Genomic DNA, 23128 nt, shown 5'->3' with positions numbered 1-23128 from the left:
CACTTGAAGGTATGGATTAGTTATGCCAAGTTTGAGGCTTTAGTTGGTATGGAAGATGAAGACGTGGATTGTGGGGTTCCGAATACGTCATTGTTATGTGAAAGTATGGTATGCTCACCACAATACCGCACTGGTATTAAACAATACCTTCATACTATTAACTGATACTTTGTTATGCCAAATGGATACTTTATTATGCCAAACCAATACTTTAATGTTATTAACCAATATTTTGTTGTGCTTTGAACAAGTATACCGAATTGGAAAGATCATTAAGTGAGATAGAGCATGCTCGAGTAATATTTGAACTTGCGGTCGCTCAACCTACATTGGACATGCCAGAGCAGTTGTGCACTTGAAGGTATTATTATGTGAAAGTATGGTATGCTTGCCACAGTACCACACTGATATTAGACAATACTTTATGAGATATCAGGGGGTGAATACGAGAGAACAAGGCAACTTTATGAGAGCTTACTTGATCGAACAATACCATAATTATATTAAACAATACTTTAATGTTATTAACTGATACTTTGTTATGCCAAACCGATACTTTAATGTCATTAAGCAATATTTTTTTAGGTTCATCAAAAATCAAATCCTACCATAGTATCACATATCCAAAAGAACATGTCATAGAATTGCAAGGTTTTGGTAGCATCACATATTCAAAAGAACATGTCATAAAATTGCAAGGTTTTGGTAGCACCACATATCCAAAAGAACATGTCATACATCAAATGTCCAAAATATTTGATAATAAAATAATGCTTAATCCTTAGGTCGCTCAGCTATGTATTTCTCAACGCCCTCCCTTTGAGTGTTTCTGTGATCCATCAGAATATGGTGTGCTATATGAGTCCTGTACCAGTCCATGCTGCAGGTCTTTGCCGCTGTCCAAAATTCTTCATTACTCCTGGAGAAGGACTCAACCCATAGGCAAACATGAACCCCACAATTAACGTCTCTGTCTTGATCTCGACAATCTGATATGTATTCTACAGAGTAGTCTTCAAGTGCAATATCCCGACAATGTTTCAACCATAGCCCGAAGAAGCTCGCTTATGTCAAATCATTTTATATTTGTTAGTATCGAGCCAGCAAATTGCCATGAACGGAGTTGATACAGCAAGAAAAAACCAAAAGCAAGAGCAACCCGACCAGTGAATTGCCATAAACATCAAAAGGTGCCAGTGCCACTTTTCAAAATTGCCATAAACATCAACAGTGATTAATGAAATTGAGATTTTATACTTACAATAGTTTCGGTAGTTTTTTTTGCTACTATACTTTTTATGGAGTTATAATGCAAAAATTTTTCACACATGGTATCAAATACCAAAAGATGCCAGTGCCACTTATCAGTGGTGTTGAGTGAAAGCATTATGTAGCGACATGTGACAAGAATGTAAGGAGAAATATGATTAAAACATAAACGCATGGTGTTTGTCATGCCTCTTATGACTTTTTTCATAGCACCTTTATCTGGATGTTCACCTAGTCTCCAGAAATGGTTTAACATCTCATGCTGCCAATAATTAGAAAGAAAAATATATTAGTAGCTCAATATTATTTTACAAAGCTTAGATGTGACACTAAGAATTAAAAATATAGATAATTCATACCGTGGACTCCGTGCGCAGGTAGGAGATGTTGCATTGGCTATTGGAGCTTTCTTCATTGGGCAAGGTTTCCATTATACGCATCTAACAATTAATTATCTGTTCATTCATACAAATAGAATTCACAAACTTTAAAAGGAAAACTTTACATTATTATTGTCCTATAATATAATTCAACTTACATCATTAGATATTGCATTTGAAGATAATAATTTATGTAGGCTCAAGTCTTCAACCCATATAGAACCATATGAGGTATCTTCCTTCTAAATAAGGTCTCTAAAAATAATGATAATTCACTTACAAGTACTAAAAAAAATTTAAAATTTTGAATATATCTATCATTGACATAAAACCTTGCAACTACATGCTCATACCTACTATCTTGAGCCATGCTAGCATCTACTATGGTAACATCCTGCATACAACGAAGTATCAGTTAGCACTCAAAAAGTATCAAATAACTACAAAATAGTATCAATGTAATACCAAAGAAGTATCAGAAACTACCATAGCAATAACAGAAAAATTAGAGCTAAGGAAGTATCACATAGCACTAAAATGTATCAAATAGCTAAAAGAAAATATGAAATGACAATAAAGCAGTATCAATATGGTATAGAGAAGTATCAGATGATGACAATGTTTACCTTATCACTGGAGCATCAATGGTTATCGTAGGATTCTTGCACCTCCTTTTGTACTTCATGCCAACAAGATAATCTTTCACCATTTTAGTTAATGTTGACTTCCTATCCACCCTCTCCTTCAACCTCTTGACAATTGAAGAAGGCCCTCCATCTTTGTTTTCCTCTTCAGTGTTGCCATCCTCGTTACCCTCATGACTTCCACCAAGGTCATGATCATCATTCTTACCACCCTCCTCCTCCTCCTCCTCTTCTTTTTCCTTTTTCTTTCCCTATTTTGCCTCCTCTTTTTCATTCTTCACATCCTTCTTTGTCCCTTTTCCTTCTCCTCCTCCTCCTCCTCCTACTTCCTCTTCTTCTTCTTCTTCTTTTTCCTTCTCTTCTTCCTCAATTTTTTTCTTGGATTTACCATCATCGTCATCCTCACTGTCAGATGAGGATGCATATGATTTAGACTCAGAGTCAGATGAGTCAAAACCATTAAAAACCACTCCATGATTATTCCTTTCCAAAATCTAGCAAAATTTTTTGTAATTTCTCTTTAATAACTTGATCTTTGCTTTCAAGGTCAAGATCTCATCATCTTTTTTCTTATTGCTTTCTTCAAGCATCTCAACCCTCTGCACAAGATTCTGAAAATCTACACTATAAGATGTGCCGGCGATATCCATTTGTTTCTTTTTTCTTCCCTCCATCTCATCAGTGACAGCCCTATCAGCATACATCTGAAAAATACTTGCACCAATAGATGTTCCACTGAGGTACTTATGCTCAAATGGGACAAACTGATACTCCTTGATCTGATAAAAGTATAAAGTATCAGTAAGACAGTATTATTATATCATAAGAAAGCATGGTATCACAGATGTTCAGTACCAAATAACAGTGACAATATTACCTTATCAGTGGTAATCCCACTGATCTTTTCTTCAATTTTATTAATATATTTTAATCATTTCACTTTCTACTTGAATAATCGGGGCCTTGCTGCCCTATCACCTAGGGATGTCAAGATGGAGGGAATCTTCTCTAGAAACCAAGCCTGCATCAAATAATAATAAAAGATATTAGCAAGCTTATTGTTACTACAAAATTATAAAATATAAAATTAATATAGTATAATTGCACTTGATACTTACCAACAAACCGATAGCACAACCATTTAAGTAACCGGATGATGGCTTCACATTATTTTCCTAATCATATATAGCTCGACGACTGGATATTATGTTCTCCATCAAAAATGTATAAACAGCCGTCCCCCAGTTGAATTCACCCAACTTCTCAACTTGGTCAACATACTGGTGTATAAATCTTGGCATCTCTTTTGTAGACAAAGGGAAAAGTATCATGTTCAACACAGCCAACATGAAAACAGAAACAAAAGCTTTCACCTCCTTCTCTCTTTTAGAGCCAACATAAAATTTTAATAGTTTCTTGAGATTATTTCTATGCCCTCCATCTCGAGAACTCTCAAGCAATTCATTATATGTTTTGCCTTTTGGGGGTGCCCCCTCCTCGTCAAGTTCTACTGATAGGCTGGTGAGAGGAAGGCCAAGCATTGCGGCAAGCTCATCCTTCTGAAGCTTCAGCTCTAAACCATTGCCCACGATGAATACACTTATTTGCTCATCAAACTGCTTGATGAGCACAAGCAACCAATTTCGATTGACAGACAATATCAAGGAAGTGTGCAAATGGTGTCCTCTGTAAAAGCTCCATTTGTGTATCCGAGATTGACTTCTTTATTCTCTTCTTCCCTTTCTCTTTAGCATTCAACATTCTGTACAATAAACTTGGAGAGCATCTACTCTCCAACCTCCCACTAAATAAATCAGCCCTCTTACGTTTAGTTTGAACTTATAGCACAATGCAGTATAAAAGTATAAAAGTAAACATATAAGAAAACATTACACAAAATATATATGAAAACATAAATAAATCAGTCCAACCTCCCACTTATCTATTCTTGGCATTACACGGAATATATAAAAAAATATTTAGCAAAAAAGATAATAATCTATTTTAATTTAAGGATCTTATGCCCTGAAACAGCATAAAAGTACTAAACATGTATATCTGTGTACAAATTTTGCACAACAAAGTATAAATTTTCTTTCACTAGTATCAATTAGGCATCATTGAATATGCAATTTGAATTATTTCTCATTCAATCATAAACAACAAAAAAATTAAATTAAACTATTTCTAGGGTTTCAATAGGAAAAAATGCTTACCGGTTGGGATTTCTTATACCGACCGGACGTGGACATTGTTCTGGCGTAATGGAGGGAGGCAGAAGTACCAACAGGAGAGCGAAGACTATGCTTCTTGGGCGTGATGGAAGGAAGCGACAACCGACGGAGGTTCAGCAAGATAGTGGGAGGCGGCCACAGGTGAGGAGAACAACAATATGAGGGGGAGCAGAGTAAGGATGAAAGAGAGTGGACCGACTTGAGATGGTCAGCGGTCGGCGACAAGCGGTGAAGCAGGGAGGGCGATCGTGTCGGAAGTCCGAAGAGCGTGCGGTGGATATTGCATGATAAGAATGAGGGAGAAAATTTCGTACCGGTTTAAGTATTAAAGGATTAATTTGATAATTTTAGTATATTTAGGTACCTCTTTTTAAATTAAGTTTCAAATGGGGAGTAGTTTTTATTTTTATTTTAAATTGATAGAGGGAATTCCTTTCAACTTTGGAAACAGAGATTTTACGCTAGTGGTCGGATTTATTTATATATATATATATATATATATATATATATATATATATATATATATATATATAACGATTTCAGGATCCAACGGCTGGGAGAGGGAGATCACCGTAACTAATAGAAGAGAAACCCCTCGGCTCCCCCTTTTCCTCTTTGTCTCTCCGGCTGCTGAGCTGCCGAAGGTCTCCCTCCGGCCATCACCCTCCGCTGAATCTGCGGCCTTTTGCCGATTTCTGGTACTCTCGTCCTCACCGGCTCGCTTCTTCTCTTTCCCTTCTTCGGTGAATCATAGCTCAGTTATATTACTTTTAGAACGAGACTTCATCTCTATTGCCGTAGCTTATGAATTTTTGAGAACTGGGATTTTGTCATTTGTGCTCCAAATCACTTCTTTATTTCTTCAATGATTTTATACTATAGGATGATATAATATGGAATTTTTTTGAGTTTCCTCCCAAGATAGTCGTAACAGTTGGTGTCTTTTACTTGATTTGATTTATGATGTAAGCGTTCTATTTGGTTAACGAATTCGATCATCCTCTCTTTTTTTCCTGTATATTTCTTGTGTTATAGGTTAGTATTAACTGTGAGTGAATTCGTTGTTGAAGCTTCTCTGAAGGTTTTCATGGCGGAGGAGCCACAGCTGCTTGCTTATGTCCATGAGGCGGTGCTAAAGAAGAGAAAAAACAATGAAGAGTGGGCTATCAAGAGGAGGGAGCAATTGGATGCACGAAAGAAAAGAAACAAAGAGGACTTGAAACTTGCCATCAGAAGGCCCGAGGAGTTTGTCAAGGAATACCGTGATAAAGTAAGCATATTGCATCGATGATGGATGCAATAGGACTGATATTTTTGTGGTGCTCAGTTTGGCCAGTTAAGATTTCTCTGCTTGCTGCTTATTATCCATTCTTGAATACTTTCATGAAAATTTTGTAAATTTGATGATTATTTTCCTTTATTTGTTGTTTCTTCAGTCTTCTTTAGTTCCTGATTTTCATTTTGATCTATTTGAGATACACACCCCCACCCACCCCCAATTTTTTTTGTGAATAATTAAAAAACACTGCAGAATTACAGTTTATGTAGCAAAAGTCCAACCACCATAAAGAAAATTGGAAACAAGATATTTGAATTCTTATTGCTTACCATTTGCATCTCAATGCAAATATTTTTTTATCGTATGTTTGGCATCTGAAACATTTGTGTAAATAGTTGAATTTGGAATTTTTTTTTAAACCAATTTTCTCACTCAATTTCCAGGAATTGGACCACATTCGGATGAAACAAAGACTGAAGCTGTGGAAATTACCTTCTGACAGTCTTAAATCTGATTTACTTTTTGTTATTCGTATTCGTGGGTGAGTTAGGGATGTCATAATACCTCTTATTTTGCAAATTCTCTTGTTCGAAGTTGATTTTGACATTCCTAAATTGGTTTTCTCCCTCTGTTTTGTTATTATATTCAGCTTAAAAGATATGCATCCTAGGACCCGAAAAATCTTGAACTTGTTGAGGTTGAGACATATTTTAAGTGGTGTATTTGTGAAGGCCAATGAAGCGACTTTGAAAATGTTACTCAGTGTAGAGCCATTTATCACCTATGGGTAAGAAATCTAATATGTTTTCATTCTTTTACTTAGTTCTTGTTTTCTCTTATGTTCATAAAATTTTTTGTTATTGCAGCTATCCTAACTTGAAGAGTGTGAGGGAGTTGATCTACAAGAAGGGCTGTGGAATGATAGATAAGCAGAGGGCTCCTCTCACAAATAACAATGTCATTGAGCAGGTATAATCTCCTGCATTCTGTATAATCTTTCACCTGCCACATAACTTATTTTCTGTTTTACTTTTTAATGCATGACCTGTAAATTTACTATGACTAAGGGTTAGGAATGGAAACCATTGCAACAATAATTCCTTTCATATTGCATCACATTGTTAATTTTTGAGTGCACAAATGTTTAAAATTTTATTTGGAAGGGCAAGAACAAGGTTCACTTTGAAATTTCTGTTAGCATTGTAATTCCTCGAAGTCAAAGTTCAATTGCAGAACAATTTCCTAGTCATAAGCCTTGTCTAAGTGGCTTATACTGCATGCCATTCAGAACACAGAAAGAACATGCCTTACCTTGGCCTTTTCCTCTCTCTACCTTAACAGGCTTGGATACTTCTCATATACTACAATTCAACACACTGCAGAGAAACAGTCACCACCTGATTGTTTTGGGCAAGTTGTATTTTTCTCATTGCAGCTACATGTGACTTAACAGGTCTGACTTGATCTGAGCACCTACGATGTTAACATTGATTATGACCTGCATTTTTTTGAATAGGGAAATAAATATAGATTCATTTTTTATGACCTTGAATAAACTTGGTAGTGATGAATGTGTTAAAGCTTGTTAAAGCTACCCTTCTCCATTGAAGACGATATGCCCCCATCATCTGTTTCATTCTCCTTTAATTTAAGAATAATAAATACTTACAGATTTTTTTGCTGTGTAATGCAGGCACTTGGAAAGTATGGCATCATCTGTATTGAAGATATCGTGAATGAGATTGCTAAGGTGGGATCACATTTTAAAGAGGTGACCAAATTCCTGTGGCCAATCAAGCTTAAAGCCCCTGAGAGACGTCCGCTGTTGACGAAAAAACCCTACAAGGATGGTGGTGATTCAGGCAATCATGAAGAGAGCATCAATGAACTCATAGATAAGTTGAATTAAGGTAGTATTGGGAGATGCAGTAACAGCATTCACGTGATGTCGCTTGACTATCATCAATAGTCTTAAAATTTTGTGATTGAGAGTAGAGATCTTTTCATATGTTGAGGGTAGTTGAACATATATTCTCTGATCCATTATTCATTTTAATCTTAGGACTCGTTTGGTTTGTGGAAAGTGGAGGGGAGAAAGTGTGGTCAACCCGAATTTTTTTTTTAAAAAAAAGTTTGTTTAGTTGGAGTTTTCAAAAGAGAGATTTAAAAAAAAAAAAAAGTGTTCTTATAGGAATGAAATTCCTATGTTTTATGGGAAAGCAAAACCTATGTAGGACATGAATTTTTAGAATTCTCATAGAATGGAAATTGGAGATTTTTTTCCAAAAATATTCTTTTAAACCATCAAAAGATATATGAATGAAATGAACATTCTCTCCATCAAAATGGTCCAAACCCTTTATCATGATGTATGCTCAAAAATATTTTTAATCATCATAATTTTTTGTTTACACATAATGGTAATATGTAGATTAAGGTATGATTTTTTTTTTTTTTTTTGTATTTAGGGTGTAATAGATATTTTATAGTGCTTTTAGAAAAATAGATGCTCAACAAACATATTTCATTCTTGAATAAGTTATTTTTCCGGTGTCAACTAAATATACCAAAATCATTTTTTTAGGCATCATATTTCGAATAATCAATTTTTTAGAAATAGAATTTTAGGAAATGAAAACTCTTATCATGAATCAAAAGATTTTCTAAACTTTTTTTCTCACACTTTAGCAATAGATGTTAGGAATTGGGTTGTTGAAATCTGCAACGTATGCCTGGTATTTGTCTTGTTCAAACTTCAAGAGCAATTCATCTATGAATTAGTTGATTCTTCTTATTTTTGAGCTTAATCTTTTATCATACTGAATTGTCTAAGTTTGAAAGATCTCTGTAGTTTTTCACATCCATAGTTTCTTTTTTTTTCTGCTGTTCTCCATGGGTGAGAAGGTCTGCCACCTTAAATTCTATTTGATAATGAAAAATATCTCGATCATAAATTGCTTTGCACATTTTTGTACTCTTCAAAATCCTACTTTTCATATTAAGACCAGTTCCGTAGACCAGGAGGAATTATCAAAAACGAGTATTGAAAGACTAGCATTGCAAGAGGATGGCATCCATACATTCTCAATTTCTCGTGCGGTGAACATGTAGAATATTATTTTCATTAAAAGTGCTAAAAAAGTTCATACAAAAAGAAACAATGACGATCAGAACTCAACATCCAACATGTTGATTAGGAAAATGAACATACATTGCACTTGTCATTTACATTGAAGGATTCGATACTGTTTTGAAATCACACACATCAGCATGTCCATATGAGGAAGACCATCATCAAATTTGGATCTCGCAACCCTCCATCCTGAATCCCCACAGCAGATTTCATCCGTAAGGTCCAGACAGAGACATGGAAAGGGAGAAATATCCTGTATGTCACAAACTACATGATTAATATTTATCATTGGATGGATGTCTGGTCAGGACATCATCTCTCAAGATTTTTTTAATACCATGCGATGCAGTAGGAAGAAAGAAGAAATAAAACAAAACAATCAAAATACGTAGATCAGCCACAAAAGGGCTCGCCTCCACGGGGTATGCAAACTTCACTATGAAAAAGAAATTTTACAAAAAGAAACCTCACCCTCAACCTTTGTACACCAAATTTTCTCTCTCTAGAAGTTTCTCTCTCAAAAGCTCTCTCTCTTGAAAGATCCCCTGAACCCCTGAAGTGACAGGCATTCGCTGTCCAGGAGTCCTGCTCCTTCTCTCACAGCTACCTCACGCCTCTCTCTCCTTCTTTTCTAGGATTCCGTGCGGCTTCCTCAGCAAAAAACCAGATCACTTTTCCTCCGTGCGTCACAGGCCTTTTAAAGGCAAAAACTTGTATTAGATTAGGATTCTCAATCCTAATTGAACCCAAACACAGCTAAAATAACCCAGATCAAAGTCCCAGACCGTCGGATCAAGATCGGGACATCCCTGAGCCCTCCGATCGCACTCCGATCTATGGAATAGTACCATGGACCGTGAGAAACATGTGGGAAATGCCCACGCGGTCCGCCATAGACCGCCCGGTCCACAGTGGATCGGGGTACAGGCCCAAGCAAGGTGCCTGGGCCGGCCTGGGCCGCGCGCCCGCCTGGTCCGCCCGCCCGCCTGGGCCGCGCATCTGGGTCATGCATCCCGCACGTTGGCCTCGCTTGGGCTGCGCGCCGCCGCCGCTCCGCCGACGGTCCTCCACCATCTCGAGTTTCGTGCTGACTTCAAAAGCTCGTATCTCCTCCATCTGAGCTCTGTTTGGGGTGATCATGATCTTGTTGGACTCCATTTTTCGTCGCGAACCTCGCTGTGGGCTCAACGTGGGCTGAATCTTGAGGTGTCAAATCTTAACAATTTTCACTTCGACTCAATATTCAGCTTCCTCCAAACTTTGAGAGCTTCTGGATCTCCTCACCCCCATGCCCTAGGGCAATCGCCTGCTGATCATGGATGGACAAACATGGAAGTCGAGCCAGGCTGCTCGATCCCATCTCCGTCGTATGCTGTGCTCCTCCTGACCTGAGACCTGCTCGAAGCATCGTCCTACGGCATAGGAATCTCACCTTGCGACGTCACCTCTCCTCCTTCTGAGTCTTCTGTCTCATGCCCGATCCGCCTCCACCTAGAGCTCCACCTCACTCTAGGCTTCACCTGGCTCCCGAAGCTCCACGTCACACCGGGCTCCCCGCCAAGTAATAATGTCCTCTGCTCCCCTTCTTCCCCTCCAGTACAATCCTATCGCCGCGTAGCACCCTCAGGATTCCTCCACCAGCTATCGTCTTGTAGCCTCTCGAATTCAGTCTGCTAAGTGAGATAAGATTCCACCTGAAATCGGGTATGTATCGGACCTCCCCCAATCTCCTCACTGCACCGTCATGTGTTCTCCAGCTGATCGTCCTAATGCCTCTGATCGCACAGCTCGATCTATCCGGTAGATATATAGTGCCCTCACTGTTCTCCAGGGAGTCGAACTGCTCCTCTCTGCAACATACATGATAAGGGCATGCAGAATCTAAAATCTACTGCTGGGAAGAAGTAGATACCTCGTCAGATATCTCCAGGATATCTCCATCTGAATCGCTGCCGGCCGTCTCTACAACAGCCACCGTCCGATTTTTGAGTTGAGGGCAATCTCTGGCTAGATGCCCCAACTCTTCACACCGGTAACACCTAGTTTTGCTCAAGTCCCTCCTGGACTTGGACCGTCCTCGTTGCGATCTCCTGTTGCTCCGTCTATCACCTTTTGCTCCTCCAGAAGCCACCAAAGCTGAGTTACCGCCACTTGAGCTCGAAGCTGGATTCTCTCTCCTGAGAATCTCGTTCTGGAGTATCGCCGCAGTGACCTCGTCCATCTTGATGATGCTCTTCCCCACCAGAAGAGCAGTCACCAAGAACTCATACGAAGGGAAAAGCGACGCCAGTAAAACCAGCGCCCTGGTCTTCCCTTCAACATTCTCACCAACGCTGAAGAGGTCGATGAGGATCTTCTAAAAGTGGCTCAGATGCTCCTACACGCTCTGTCCCTTAGTCATCCGCAGTTGGTAGAACTGCCTCTAGAAGAAAAGAATGTTGGTGAGAGACTTCGCCATATACAACTCCTTGAGCTTCGACCACAGCACTGTCGGAGAAGTCTCGCTCAGCACATGGATCACCACCTCATTCGCCAGGTACAGTGGATGGTGCTCACCGCCTGCATCTGTAGCCTTTTTCAATTCCGCATCTCCATGGTGGTCGGCTTCTCATCGTACAAGAGAGCATCGATCAACCCCTGTTAGATGAGCACATCCTTCACCCTTGCCTGCCACAAGGAGAAATTGCTCTTACCATCAAACTTATTGATCTCCATCTTTATTGTTCCTATCTTCTCCATCTTCAGTCTTGCTCATCACCACTGTAATCTGCGTCTTTGTATCGCCTTGCTCTAATACCACTTGTTGGATGGATGTCTGGCCAAGACATCACCTCTCAAGATCTTTTCAGTACCATGTGATGCAGCAGGAAGAAAGAAGAAACAAAACAAAACAATCAAAATACGTGGATCAGTCACAAAAGGGCTCGCCTCCATGAGGCATGCAAACTTCACTATGAAAAAAAAATTTACAAGAAGAGACCTCACCTTCAACCCTTGTACATCCAATTCTCTCTCTCTAGAAGTTCCCCTCTCAAAAACTTTCTCTCTCTTGGAAGATCCTCTAAACCCCTGAAGTGACTGGCGTTCGCTATCCAGGAGCCCTGCTCATTCTCTCATAGCCGCCTCATGCCTCTCTCTCCTTCTCTTCTCAGGTTCCGCATGGCTTCCTCAATAAAAAAACCAGACCACTTTTCCTCCATGCGTCACAGGCCTTTTAAAGGCTAAAACTTGTATTAGATTAGGATTTTCAATCCTAATCGAACCCAAACACAGCTAAAATAATCCAGATCAAGACCCCAGACCGTCGGATCAAGATCGGGACGTCCCTGGACCCTCCAATCGTACTCCGGTCCATGAAATAGTACTGTGGACCGTGAGAAACACGTAAAAAATGCCTATGTGGTCCACGCGATCCGCCATGGATCGGGGTACAGGCCCAGGCAAGACGCCTGGGGCCTGGGTCGGCCCGCGCACGGGCTGGACCGCCCACCCACCTGGGTCGCGCATCCCACACGTTGGCCCCGCCTGGGCCGCACGCCACCACCGCTTCGCCGGCGATCCTCCACCGTCTCGAGTTTCGTGCCGACTTCAAAAACTCGTATCTTCTCCATCCGAGCTTCGTTTGGGTTGATCTTGGTCTCGTTGGACTCCGTTTTTCACCGCGAACCTCACTGTGGGCTCAATGTGGGCTGAATCTCGAGGCATCAAATTCTAACATATAGATATGGCTTTTTCTTCCTCCTATAACTAAGGTGCTAAAAGGAAAAGAGAAAAAAATTGCAATTGAGAAAAAGTAAAGCGTATGAATGAAGAGCAGAGGTGAAAAGGATTCTAAGTTGTAAAGAGCCAGCTCAAGGCTAACAAGTTTCTTTAGCTAAATGGACAGAGATGAGTGAAAACAGAGATTGTACAAGCTAAAAGAGAGGGTGGGGTGAGGGGTTACCCCCCATGAGAGGACCCGAGAATCTTGATGTGGCAACCGAGAGAAAAATCCTCCAAATCAGGCTAAATGCATCATTAATGAGCTAAGCAAAAGACCAGAAACATAAAGAATAATGGTTAGCACATAAATCATTCACCATCAAAAAGTCGAGACATCTCGCAGTTTCTACTATTTGGTAGTTTAATTCTGAGGTGGAACTAGCTTTCTACTTGAGTCTTTGTTGATTAGCATTGATCTTACTATCAGATGGAGGAAAACTTGGTTGTGTAACAGCGACCCCAGAACCTTTCTTTGAGATTGCTTGACCCTACTGATAGAGGACCACCATTGTGACAGTCCTTGGTTTGTTTTCCTTGCCCCTAGGATCTGAGTGGGATGAAGAGCTGCATGAATCCACTTGATTAAACTCCATTCTATCCGTTGGATATAACAAAATATGTAAACTTATTCGCAGGAAAACAAATACGCTATATAAAGGGATAAATTTGTTGACAATTCTAGAGTGAGGAGGTGTTGCGTGTATGTAAGATGTAGAGAGAGGAGGATGAATTGGGGCCTTCATAGTTTCAACTCCAAATCTTTGGCATATATGATATAGAAATTGCCATCTAAAAAAATTGCTTCTAAGACTTTCTAAAGATTCCTATGCTTGTAATATAAGTAGAATAAGATATAAAATAGTAAATAGATATTACTCATAATTATCTCTAGGATACTAAACCAGTTCCTCCAAGACAAGGTCGCACATCAGATAAACCCCTTGGACCTTGAAGCCAGAAAACTATGAAATTCACCTCACAGTTGGGTTTCCCTCAAAAGAATGAAGAATGCGGATGAACAAACTCCACTAGACCTGGAATAAAAGAAGGATATAGAGAAGATTGGTGGGAATTGAGGAAAAAGGTGATGGTAGGGTAAGATATATGGAGAAAGAGAAAGCATTGGAAAATGGCAAGCATCTCAAAATAACGAAGGCACATATTTTATTTTTAATGAATGAAATTAAAAATTATTTATATCCATTAACTGGTGTTATTAAGATTTTCAGTTATGAACATCAAGGATATGAATGGACATATTATTCATAATTTTTTTTATAAAAATATTAAAATTTATTTATATTTATTAATTAATATTATTAAAATTTTTATAAATATTAAGAATATAAATAAATATGTTATTAAATTTTTTTATAAATATAATTAATTATATGAATACGCAACGTGCGGGCTTAAAAAGTAATTAGATGTAAAACTAAAACAAGGTTCCACTCCTCCACGTGGCTTCGAAAAATGCTCTTCTTCGCGAGGTTTGTTCAATGAAGTGTTGCTATTCACGAGATATCAAAAACTATTCTCTTCCATTTGGTGTAATATTCATATTACACATCTTGTCGGTTCAGAAATTAATTGGCAAAAAGGAATAGAAAAACATTGTGAAACGGTTAGATTTTATAGAGAAAAGAGATTGCTGGCGTAAAAGAACGTGACTGAAAGCCTAGATTTCAAGAAGTCGAAGATTCATGAGGTATTCATGTGCAATGAAGTGCTGTTTATGTGGTGTGAAAAAGTCTCCTCTTCCATCTAACATAATAATCACATTACAGATGTTGTCATTTAAGAAACTAATTACTAAAAAGAAATGAAAAAAATGCGAATGAGGTTTGTATAATGCTGAATTATGCTCTTCTTCATGGGATTTGTACATTAAGGTGTCGTTCACATGGAATCAGAAAGTTTCCCTTTCCATTTAGTAATGTATATGCCACCAAACTTATCATTTGAGTAAATACTTAGAATAAAAGGAACAGAAAAAAGTTATGAAATGGTTAGATTTTATAAAGAGAAGGGCTTATACTAGTAGTACAAAAAGAATGTGAATGAAGGCTCGGATTTCGAAGTTGAAAAGCAATAGATTTATATAATATTAAAGGATGCTCTTCCTAACAATGTTTATATAATGAGGTGCTCTTCGCGTGATAGGCACAAAGTTTCCCCGCCATACGGCATAGAAGCCATATAACATACCTTATCATTTAAGTAATTAACAAAAAAAAAAAGGGAATTAAAAAACAAATTATACGGACAGGAAAATTAAAAAATTCGTAAGATTTGTGCAATGTAAACCAAGGAGGTGTTGTTCGCATCTCTTAGAAAAATTCAACTATCATTCAGCATGTTAGCCATTTAACATAAGATCATAGTCGTATCCTCCGCACAAAAAAAAAAAAAAGGATTCACATTTCTTCACGAATCCACTAATCCATCACTCACCTTAAGATCTATGCAAGCAAATGAAGAATCGGTAGAGTTTTTTGGAGTGCTCAAAGATCTATATAGTGGATGATCCAATGGTGAATTTGCATAGAGGAAGATGAATCCTTCTTTGGCACGAAGGATACAACCATCATTCTTTGATATTAATCATAGTTAGGGAACTAGTATGGAAAAAAAAAAAAAAAGTAAATATATGCTTTCCTTTCATTCAATTTTGGAGTACACATGTCAATGATATTATCTGTACCCAGTGTCTCTTGGTTGAAGCTTCTAAGAGCACAAGAGAAATGATATGAGGTATTTTTGAACTCTTAAGTTTCTTGCTTGGTCGGGTCCCTGCTTTATTCTACATGGATATAACGAAATATGTGGAATCAAGCTGCACGATTCTTTTTAAAAATTTCTGGGTGGACTTGAACAAAATTTTTATCATAAATACGTATCAAGGTTCTTTTATATATTTGCTTGAGATCGGTGCTCGTTCACAGCATCATTGCAGATATTCTGTCTTTTTCTTTTTTTTAAGGTATCAATACATTCTGCAATCAAATATTCATTTAACTTATGATCAGCCACAAGTAAAATATAACTAAAAGAATTGCCTATTTCCACCAAAACCTTCTTCTCTTGGGGCCGAGATTTGTCTGATCCGCTTGCTAATGGAAATAGTTCAAATGCATATCAGCCTAGGACCTTACGGACTTGAATGTGATGTGTAGATTCCTGTCTCCAGATTGAGTGCATTCCACTTCGAACAAGAGTGACATATTCTCCCTTCTTCAGATATTGCCCATCCTATGTCATCAAATAAAATGCAGAATCAATAAAAAAGAAAGAAAAAAATAATGCTAAAAGCAAGATAGCAAAAACAACTTAGAAACATTCAAGTTTCTGCAATACCAGCAAATACTTTGTCGTCCTCGAGAATGTTTCTTCTGCATCATTAGAGAACTTCATGTGTATAGGCAACACGCCATGATAAAGTGCCAACCTCTGCTTGATCCTTTCTCTGCCAATCACAATTAAATCTTTACCATGCAATGATGAAAATAAAATATAGGCCTTAAAAAGCTTTCTAGCAAATATTTTCCAGCACAAATGCCATGCTAACAGTTCCATTTCAGCAAACTGGGATGAAATTCTGGTCATAAATCTTTTGGAATGCGATTGATAGATCTCAACGTTAAAAAAAGTTATGTTTCCGCATGCAGGTTACAATAATTTCTGAAGTGGAAGCACTCACTCATTTGTAAATGCAAAGATGGTAGAAGAAGGTCTATAGTGGCTAAGAAGTTTAGCCATCGAACCAGTTTGTGTGAAAACAATGATAGGCGTGCCTAGGGTGTTTGCCATTGTGGCCGTGTGAGATGCAAACATAGCACTCATGTGGCTTTGAGAAAACTCCTCACCGGCTGCAGCCTGCAAATAAAAAAAAGGAACAAGTATACAAGAAGCTGAGCAAAGAAGTTCAATGGAATTTCCCTTGGATATATATCAAATGATGAATACAAGAAAAGCAGGAAAAGTTAGCTTTCACCTTTTGGTTCAGCATAGATACCTGAATAGCAGGAGCAAGAATAGGAAGAGTATTGCTGGTTGATTGGGTTAATTCAGTCCTCAGTGCCACAGTATGCATCACTTTAACAGCTTTTAGTGGATACCTAAACCCATGGATCAAAAAAAAGCTACAATTATAATGAATATAATTTGACCATGGTATACTCAAACCATCAATGGGTAAGCTACTAATAGTTTTATCATTCAAAAAAAAAAAAAGCCACCAAATTATTTTTCTATATCAAAATCAAGAAAATCCAGTTACAAGCTCCATGAACACAAGTTCATCAAGCACTTAAAATTTTTGTATTTACATCTTGACAGAGGTCAGGAACTAATTAACATCTCCATTGAAAATAATCTGGTAAAGCCCACCAAGATTTAAACATTGCCAAACTAATCTTTAGATGAATTTCAGAGGCAGTCAATCCATTGTGATTGGTAGTCTGAAAAATCCATATATTTGCAACTAACTGTGACTTTATTCAGTGTTATATATTCCCAACCAAGGACAGAATTCATGCAATGTTACATCTGTGACTTTATTCAGTGTTATATATTCCCAGCCAAGGACAGAATTCATGCAATGCTACATATCGATCAGAAACCAGGTATTGATAAGACAGAATAAATAAATGATAACTCACTTCCCATGAGCAGTTTCACCCGATAGCATAATAGCATCTGCACCTTCCTGGACAGCGAGTGTAATGTCAGAAACTTCTGCCCTTGTTGGTGTTGGATGGTTTATCATGCTCTCTAACATATTTGTTGCCACAATCACTGGTTTCTCCATGCTTCTACAGCTATCTATAATCTCTTCCTGCTCAAGACAAATTAGTCACCTTTTCCTATGATCATTACATTTAAGTATTTACAATATGTACATGGTATGTATATATGTATGTATGAATGTATGCATTTATGTGTGACCATCATATGCATGAACTTATGGCAGAAAGCCATGTCCAAAATCACATTTATTAGACTAAAGTATCTTCACTATATTTGATTCAGAAATATGGAAAACATCGAATCCAAACAGACACAACAGAAATTGCCTAAAATTTCACTAAAGCTCTTACAGTTGTTCAGTAGTCCTCAAATATTTTCTCTGTCCTGAACAGACAAGACTCTGTATTTAGAGTCCAACTTGGACTCAATTGCTGATCAAGGCCCACATTGAGTGAGCACATTTAACAACTTATTTACAACATACAAATAACAAAGAATTTTGCATCCACTCAGGCTTCAGCAAGACGGCCAGCACCAGTACCAATTCCTCGTCAATGATAAGAATTCAAAATTTCATGTCCGCCAGAGAAGCAGGGAACAAAGTACTATGATTATTAAAGCTTAGTAACAACAAAATAGCTTCACATCTACATAATTTGCTGCATCACAAGGAAATATTACAGGTTATTTATCTATTGTCAGAAATTTGAGGAACTGACCAACATAGCAACGTTGAAAATAGATAAAAAGCCCAAATATATATATTCGGAGTTAATTATTTACCTGAAGCAAAGGAACTTCTTCAATTGGAAGCTCAGCACCAAGGTCTCCACGAGCAACCATTGCCTAAAAATATTTCCAAAAATTATCATGAAAAGGGATGTACAAGAATATTGTGGAAAAAACTCTAAATCATTAAACATTCAAATTTCAAAGAATCTTGTCATTCTGGAAACAGTTGGATAACCAACAGTGTGCAAGTTGGATAACACAAATGAACCATCTGATACCAAGTAAGGCCACCTTATCCTAGTAGTACCAAATTCTTGGTTGTATTGTGAGAGGTCACTCCGGCAAAGCATGGCCATCTTGCTTTTGGACTTAATACTACGATGTTGAAATAAGCTCATATGAACATAAAATCCACAAGATTGAAAAAACAAGTCATTTCATCTCAGATTAGCTTAAGGGAAATCGCTTTGCTTCAATGATAATAATCACTATCTTCTTGTGCAACTGATTTTGCAAAAAAAGGATATATTATTCTCAAAACAAATAGTAGCTTATCATAATTCAGCATGATCAAAGATATAGATAAGAAAAGAATCAGAAGTGTTATATTCTTTTAGAAGTTTCTAAAATTCAAATATATTGATTTCATTTAGTTCTTCAGAAAAATCAAAGTGGACAATCATTCAAACTCTAATTATGACAAAGGTGAGCTACAAACTACAGATATACATGTAGTTATTTGACGAAGTAAAAAGGTTAAGCTAATGCATTATCAAAAGCACAAGAAATTTCAGTTAATCCTAATCAAGGATAAGATGTCCTACCCCATCTGAAGCAGAAATTATGGAGTGAAGATTTAGTATTGAGTCAGCACTTTCTATTTTAACAATCACACGTATATCTGCATTGCAACCTAAAAGATGGGAAAAATAAATCAGCAAAAAATGAAATTGTACTGCTGAATTTCACAGAGGATTCAAGAACACATGCAAAAAATGTTAGATTTCTAAAACAGATTCAGAGTTTTACTTTTAAGATAATCTTTCAATTCATGCACCACTTTAGCATCTTTCACAAATGAAACTGCATAATAGTCAACTTTGTTGTCCACACCAAACTTGATATCCTCCCAGTCCTTTTCTGCAGAAACATCAAAATTTATAAGAAGAAAAGAAGTAATATAAGATACTCCATATTTAATGAAAATAAATATTTTGTTGGCAGAAAGGAAACAATTAAAGAAGCGACCTGTTATGGAAGGCAGAGTAGCACTTTTGCCACGTACATTCAAATGACGCCTTGATTTTAATTCTCCACCATCAACTACTTCACATTTGACAGTGTCGACAGTTTTTGATCTCACGACCAGTGACATCATCCCTCCTATAACAAGAGAAAAAGGGAACACATCAAGCTTGATTTAGAAGCAACATAACATTTTCATACGTCCCAAATAGGCGTCCCTTGATGTGATGATTTTCAAGAAATAAGCTCAAGCCCATCCAAATATCTGAGTAAAACTCAGGCCTTGGGTGGGAAGTCATTATAGGAATCCTATTGGGCACAGGACCGTAGAAAGGGACACCTAGGGCCTGTCGGAAAAATCCTCTGAGAAGCAGAGCAATAGGTGAAGAGACAAGGCAACACGCACAGGGTGTCACTGGGCCCAATTCTCTCAAGGTCTTCTTTTTTTTTTTCTTAACCCCACAGGGATCGGGCCCTGCGACCCTCCATGCTCTTCCTCTCCTGTTCCCTCCCCTCCCCCCTGTGCTCTTTCTGTCAGCCTTTCCTGCTGGATCCTGCAGCCTTAATTGTGTGCCTTCTTAGCATTATAAGACCAAACAGGCAGAGTTGCTGCCCTTGAGATTTGGTCCCAAATTTGGGAATACAGAGATCTGATTGAAAAAAATGATGCATGTGCTACTGTTCTTGCACGAAGCAAAAGGTTTCTTCAGTTTTAAACAGCATTGGAATTTTTTAAGTAAATATAAATGCAGTTTCTTCCATAGACATCCCTAGAAGCCTTATACCAATTATTTTGAAACCAAAATTGGCATGCTGAAGGAGCAGCAACTGCCGATTCTCTTTTATAGGCCCATCAACTCGTTCTGTACAGGCTATTACAGATCAAATATCAACTTATTCAACAAGTCAGCTGCAAAGCTGATCGATTTCTCAGTCAATATATACAAGAACAATTATATTCTTCAGAGCATTTACTGTCAAGCACGAACCAAATAAACTTTGTCACATATATCGGCACTCACCATCAACCAAAATAATGTCACCAACTTCCACATCATTCACAAAGTCATCATAATTTACACTAACAGTGTGTTCAGAGCTAACTCCTCTTTTGATCGTAAAATTGAACTCCTGGCCTTCCTTGAACAAAATAGGCTGAGGCACATCTCCGCTTCTCACCTCAGGGCCCTGTTTGTAGGCAATTTTTAGCTCAGTATGTCAATAATCTAGTTCTCTAATGAACTTAATTCATAAAAGGGGAAACACAAGCTAAATTAGCATTAACAAAAATAAAAACCCAATAGCATATAATGAGGGAGAACTTCACATGAGAACCTCAATATTATAAACAAGGTAACTTAGTTAGCCTCAAAGAGCATGTACTTAAGATATAGTATAGAAAGGAAAACTGGATGCTTTTCATAATTGGCCGAGTCAAATTTAATCGAAGTGACATTTAGAGCATGACCATTGAATATCACGTACTAGTAAACTTACAAGGAGGGAAGTTGAGGTCTGGTATGCATGTTAGTGCAAGATGCATCAATAAAAGGGAAGTCAAGTAAAACGGGATAAAAGTTGAGTATAGCATTTTAACTTTGATGTGAAAGGGAAAAAAGATAAATAAGGAAAGACATAAAGATACAGCCCAGAACAGTTGCATGACATGTTCAGCATTCAGTTTCTAATTTCATAGAAGCGAAAGGCAAAATATTTTGACTCATCTTCCTTCTTCACTCCATGATTAACTTTCATCATCACCCCAAAAGAAAATATTATCACCATGTAGGAAGTTTATAATAAGAATTTTCCTCCCATAAAGATTACAATAGCAACTAGCATTTTCTGAAATTTTCTCACGTATTACAACTTAACTAAGCAAAATCAAATACTTTGTGAGTTTGAGACATATAAAAAACATTATATAGAACTTATACGTTATATATCTCAATTGAGACATTTAGGTGGGTTTGCAACAATTGGCATCTCTCTCTCTCTCTCTCACGCACGCGCACACACGAAAAAAGACACATGCATCAATGTCTAATATTCTAGAACTTCATAAAAATATAGCATATATACCAGTGATGTAGCCTAATCACAAACTAATATTAAGAACCAACAAAGGTCAAATTTTAATAGATGCCTGCGAGCAGCAACCTACAAACACACCTTGGTGTCCAGCATTATGGCAATAACATGGCCTTCAGATTGGGCATTGTACTCCTTGACCAGATCAATAATCTTCTGGTGTGATTCATGATCACCGTGGGACATGTTTAGTCGCGCAACATTCATTCCTTCTTCTGCTAATTTCCATATCATTTCTCGTGTATTCGTGGAAGGGCCAATTGTACACACTATCTTTGTCTTCCTTCTTGGATTTGAAACCACCCTCATCTCCTCCATGCTGTAGTTATTCAATGGAAGTATGCGAGAGGAGTTCGGCTTCTCCTGAACAAGTTCAAATGCTTGCATTGTTAAAGATGAAGATACTACTAATAATTCAATAAAAAAGACATCGTCTACCTTGCTGCATCTGTGAACAATGGTGAAACCATCCCAATCACACAACACACTGCTTAGAAAATAATACACAACATATAACAGTTAACAGCTAGCAACGACCTAACAAGCATGGAATCATTATAACACAGTTATGGCAACCCCTGTTTAGGCTGGAAGACCAGGTTTCCATAAAGGATCAATTAGGTCTTCCCCGACCGTACATCTATTCAGAGAGCACAGTCTTCAAATCCTTCACCACTTGCCAACTGGAAAAAGAACGCATCTTTTAAAGTTCATATATCACCGCTTGCCACAGAAGTTTGACTTGGCGTTTTCTTGAAGGGATATTCCAAGAAACCCTTTTTCACCCATCTCAAAGCTCAAGCAATCCAAATCTACGTTAAATTCGGAGTCAACGAAGGAGGGCGTCAAGATCGTAAAACGCCAAATTTTCTTTTTGTTGTCAGAAATTTATCATTCACAAGATCTTATTAACTACATAATAACAACCAAAGTCGTCAACGCTCAGAAAGATCATAAATTCGGCATCATAAATGATTTCTTTTTAAACAAATAAAAGAAAAAGAGAAGATATAGTTATATCAGAACTCGAACTTACGGGGCTAACGGGGTCCGCCGCCGGCCCGCTCGTCTCGGTGGTCTTCACAAATCTCACCACAAGACCTCCGCCGACGGCCGGCGGCTTCCGTCGAGGCCATGGAGCTCCATAGAGAGCCCGGCCGAGACGCCGGCTGGACGCGAGGTCGGCCCAGTCCCCGCCTGACGACGGCCGGTTCCGGGCCGCCAAACTACTGATCTCCGTTGCAGTGGCCATTGAAAGGATTCAAGAAGTAAGAGGGTAAAAAAAAAAGCAAACAGCGAAAACGACGAAGAGGTTTTTATATCGGGGTTTAGCGGTGTCGGCGTGGTTGGGACTTTGGATTAATTGAGCTGCGGCGAATGTGGTCGGGAGCTTTGGAGTTCCGATAACCGCCGCAACTTCGCTGGTTTCAAAGTTACGTGACCACCCTTCGCCAGCCGTTTAGGTAATATGCTACGAGGGAGGATCTGGATTCGAATCCCACGAAGTGCGACAAGGGAGCGCAGGGGGTTTACAATTTATGCGATGTCTCTGTGAACCCTAGACCGCTGGACGGGTCCAAAACGGTGACAGTTTTTCTATTCGGACAAGG

At 38.2% G+C, this 23128-nt stretch overlaps 2 protein-coding genes across 6 annotated transcripts; one reads left to right on the top strand and one right to left on the bottom strand.

Moving 5' to 3' along the window:
• The first annotated feature begins 5072 nt into the window (after window positions 1–5072).
• Window positions 5073–7867, top strand: LOC105053880 (large ribosomal subunit protein uL30y). 2 transcript variants are annotated; one of them, XM_010935207.4, is made up of 6 exons: window positions 5073–5225; window positions 5598–5797; window positions 6250–6347; window positions 6456–6593; window positions 6673–6775; window positions 7500–7867. In XM_010935207.4, the coding sequence occupies exons 2-6, from the start codon at window positions 5615–5617 to the stop codon at window positions 7713–7715; spliced, it is 738 nt and encodes a 245-aa protein (XP_010933509.1). In that variant the 5' UTR covers window positions 5073–5225; window positions 5598–5614; the 3' UTR covers window positions 7716–7867. The 2 variants fall into 2 exon arrangements, with proteins under 2 accessions (XP_010933509.1, XP_010933512.1); XM_010935210.4 differs by lacking the exon at window positions 5073–5225 and having other exon boundaries at window positions 5706–5862.
• Window positions 7868–15570: 7703 nt separating this feature from the next.
• On the bottom strand, window positions 15571–23128 carry LOC105053882 (pyruvate kinase isozyme G, chloroplastic). Of its 4 annotated transcripts, none has more exons than XR_012135349.1 (12): window positions 22555–23128; window positions 21600–21881; window positions 20450–20615; window positions 19431–19565; window positions 19212–19322; window positions 19007–19095; window positions 18234–18296; window positions 17363–17538; window positions 16696–16819; window positions 16466–16577; window positions 16059–16167; window positions 15571–15953 (listed from the first exon to the last, which is right to left on the bottom strand). XR_012135349.1 is itself a non-coding variant. In XM_073245633.1 (12 exons), exons 1-12 carry the CDS (start codon window positions 22768–22770, stop codon window positions 15840–15842), a joined length of 1761 nt encoding a protein of 586 aa, XP_073101734.1. In that variant the 5' UTR covers window positions 22771–23124; the 3' UTR covers window positions 15575–15839. The 4 variants fall into 4 exon arrangements, 2 of the variants coding, with proteins under 2 accessions (XP_073101734.1, XP_010933513.1); XR_012135350.1 differs by having other exon boundaries at window positions 15573–15953; window positions 16717–16819; window positions 22555–23125; XM_073245633.1 differs by having other exon boundaries at window positions 15575–15953; window positions 16402–16577; window positions 22555–23124.

Source organism: Elaeis guineensis, chromosome 11 (assembly GCF_000442705.2).
Source record: "Elaeis guineensis isolate ETL-2024a chromosome 11, EG11, whole genome shotgun sequence".
In the NCBI taxonomy this organism is placed as follows: Eukaryota; Viridiplantae; Streptophyta; class Magnoliopsida; order Arecales; family Arecaceae; genus Elaeis; species Elaeis guineensis.
Note: the sequence above shows the minus strand (reverse complement) of the source record. Positions and strands in the feature narration are given on the sequence as shown.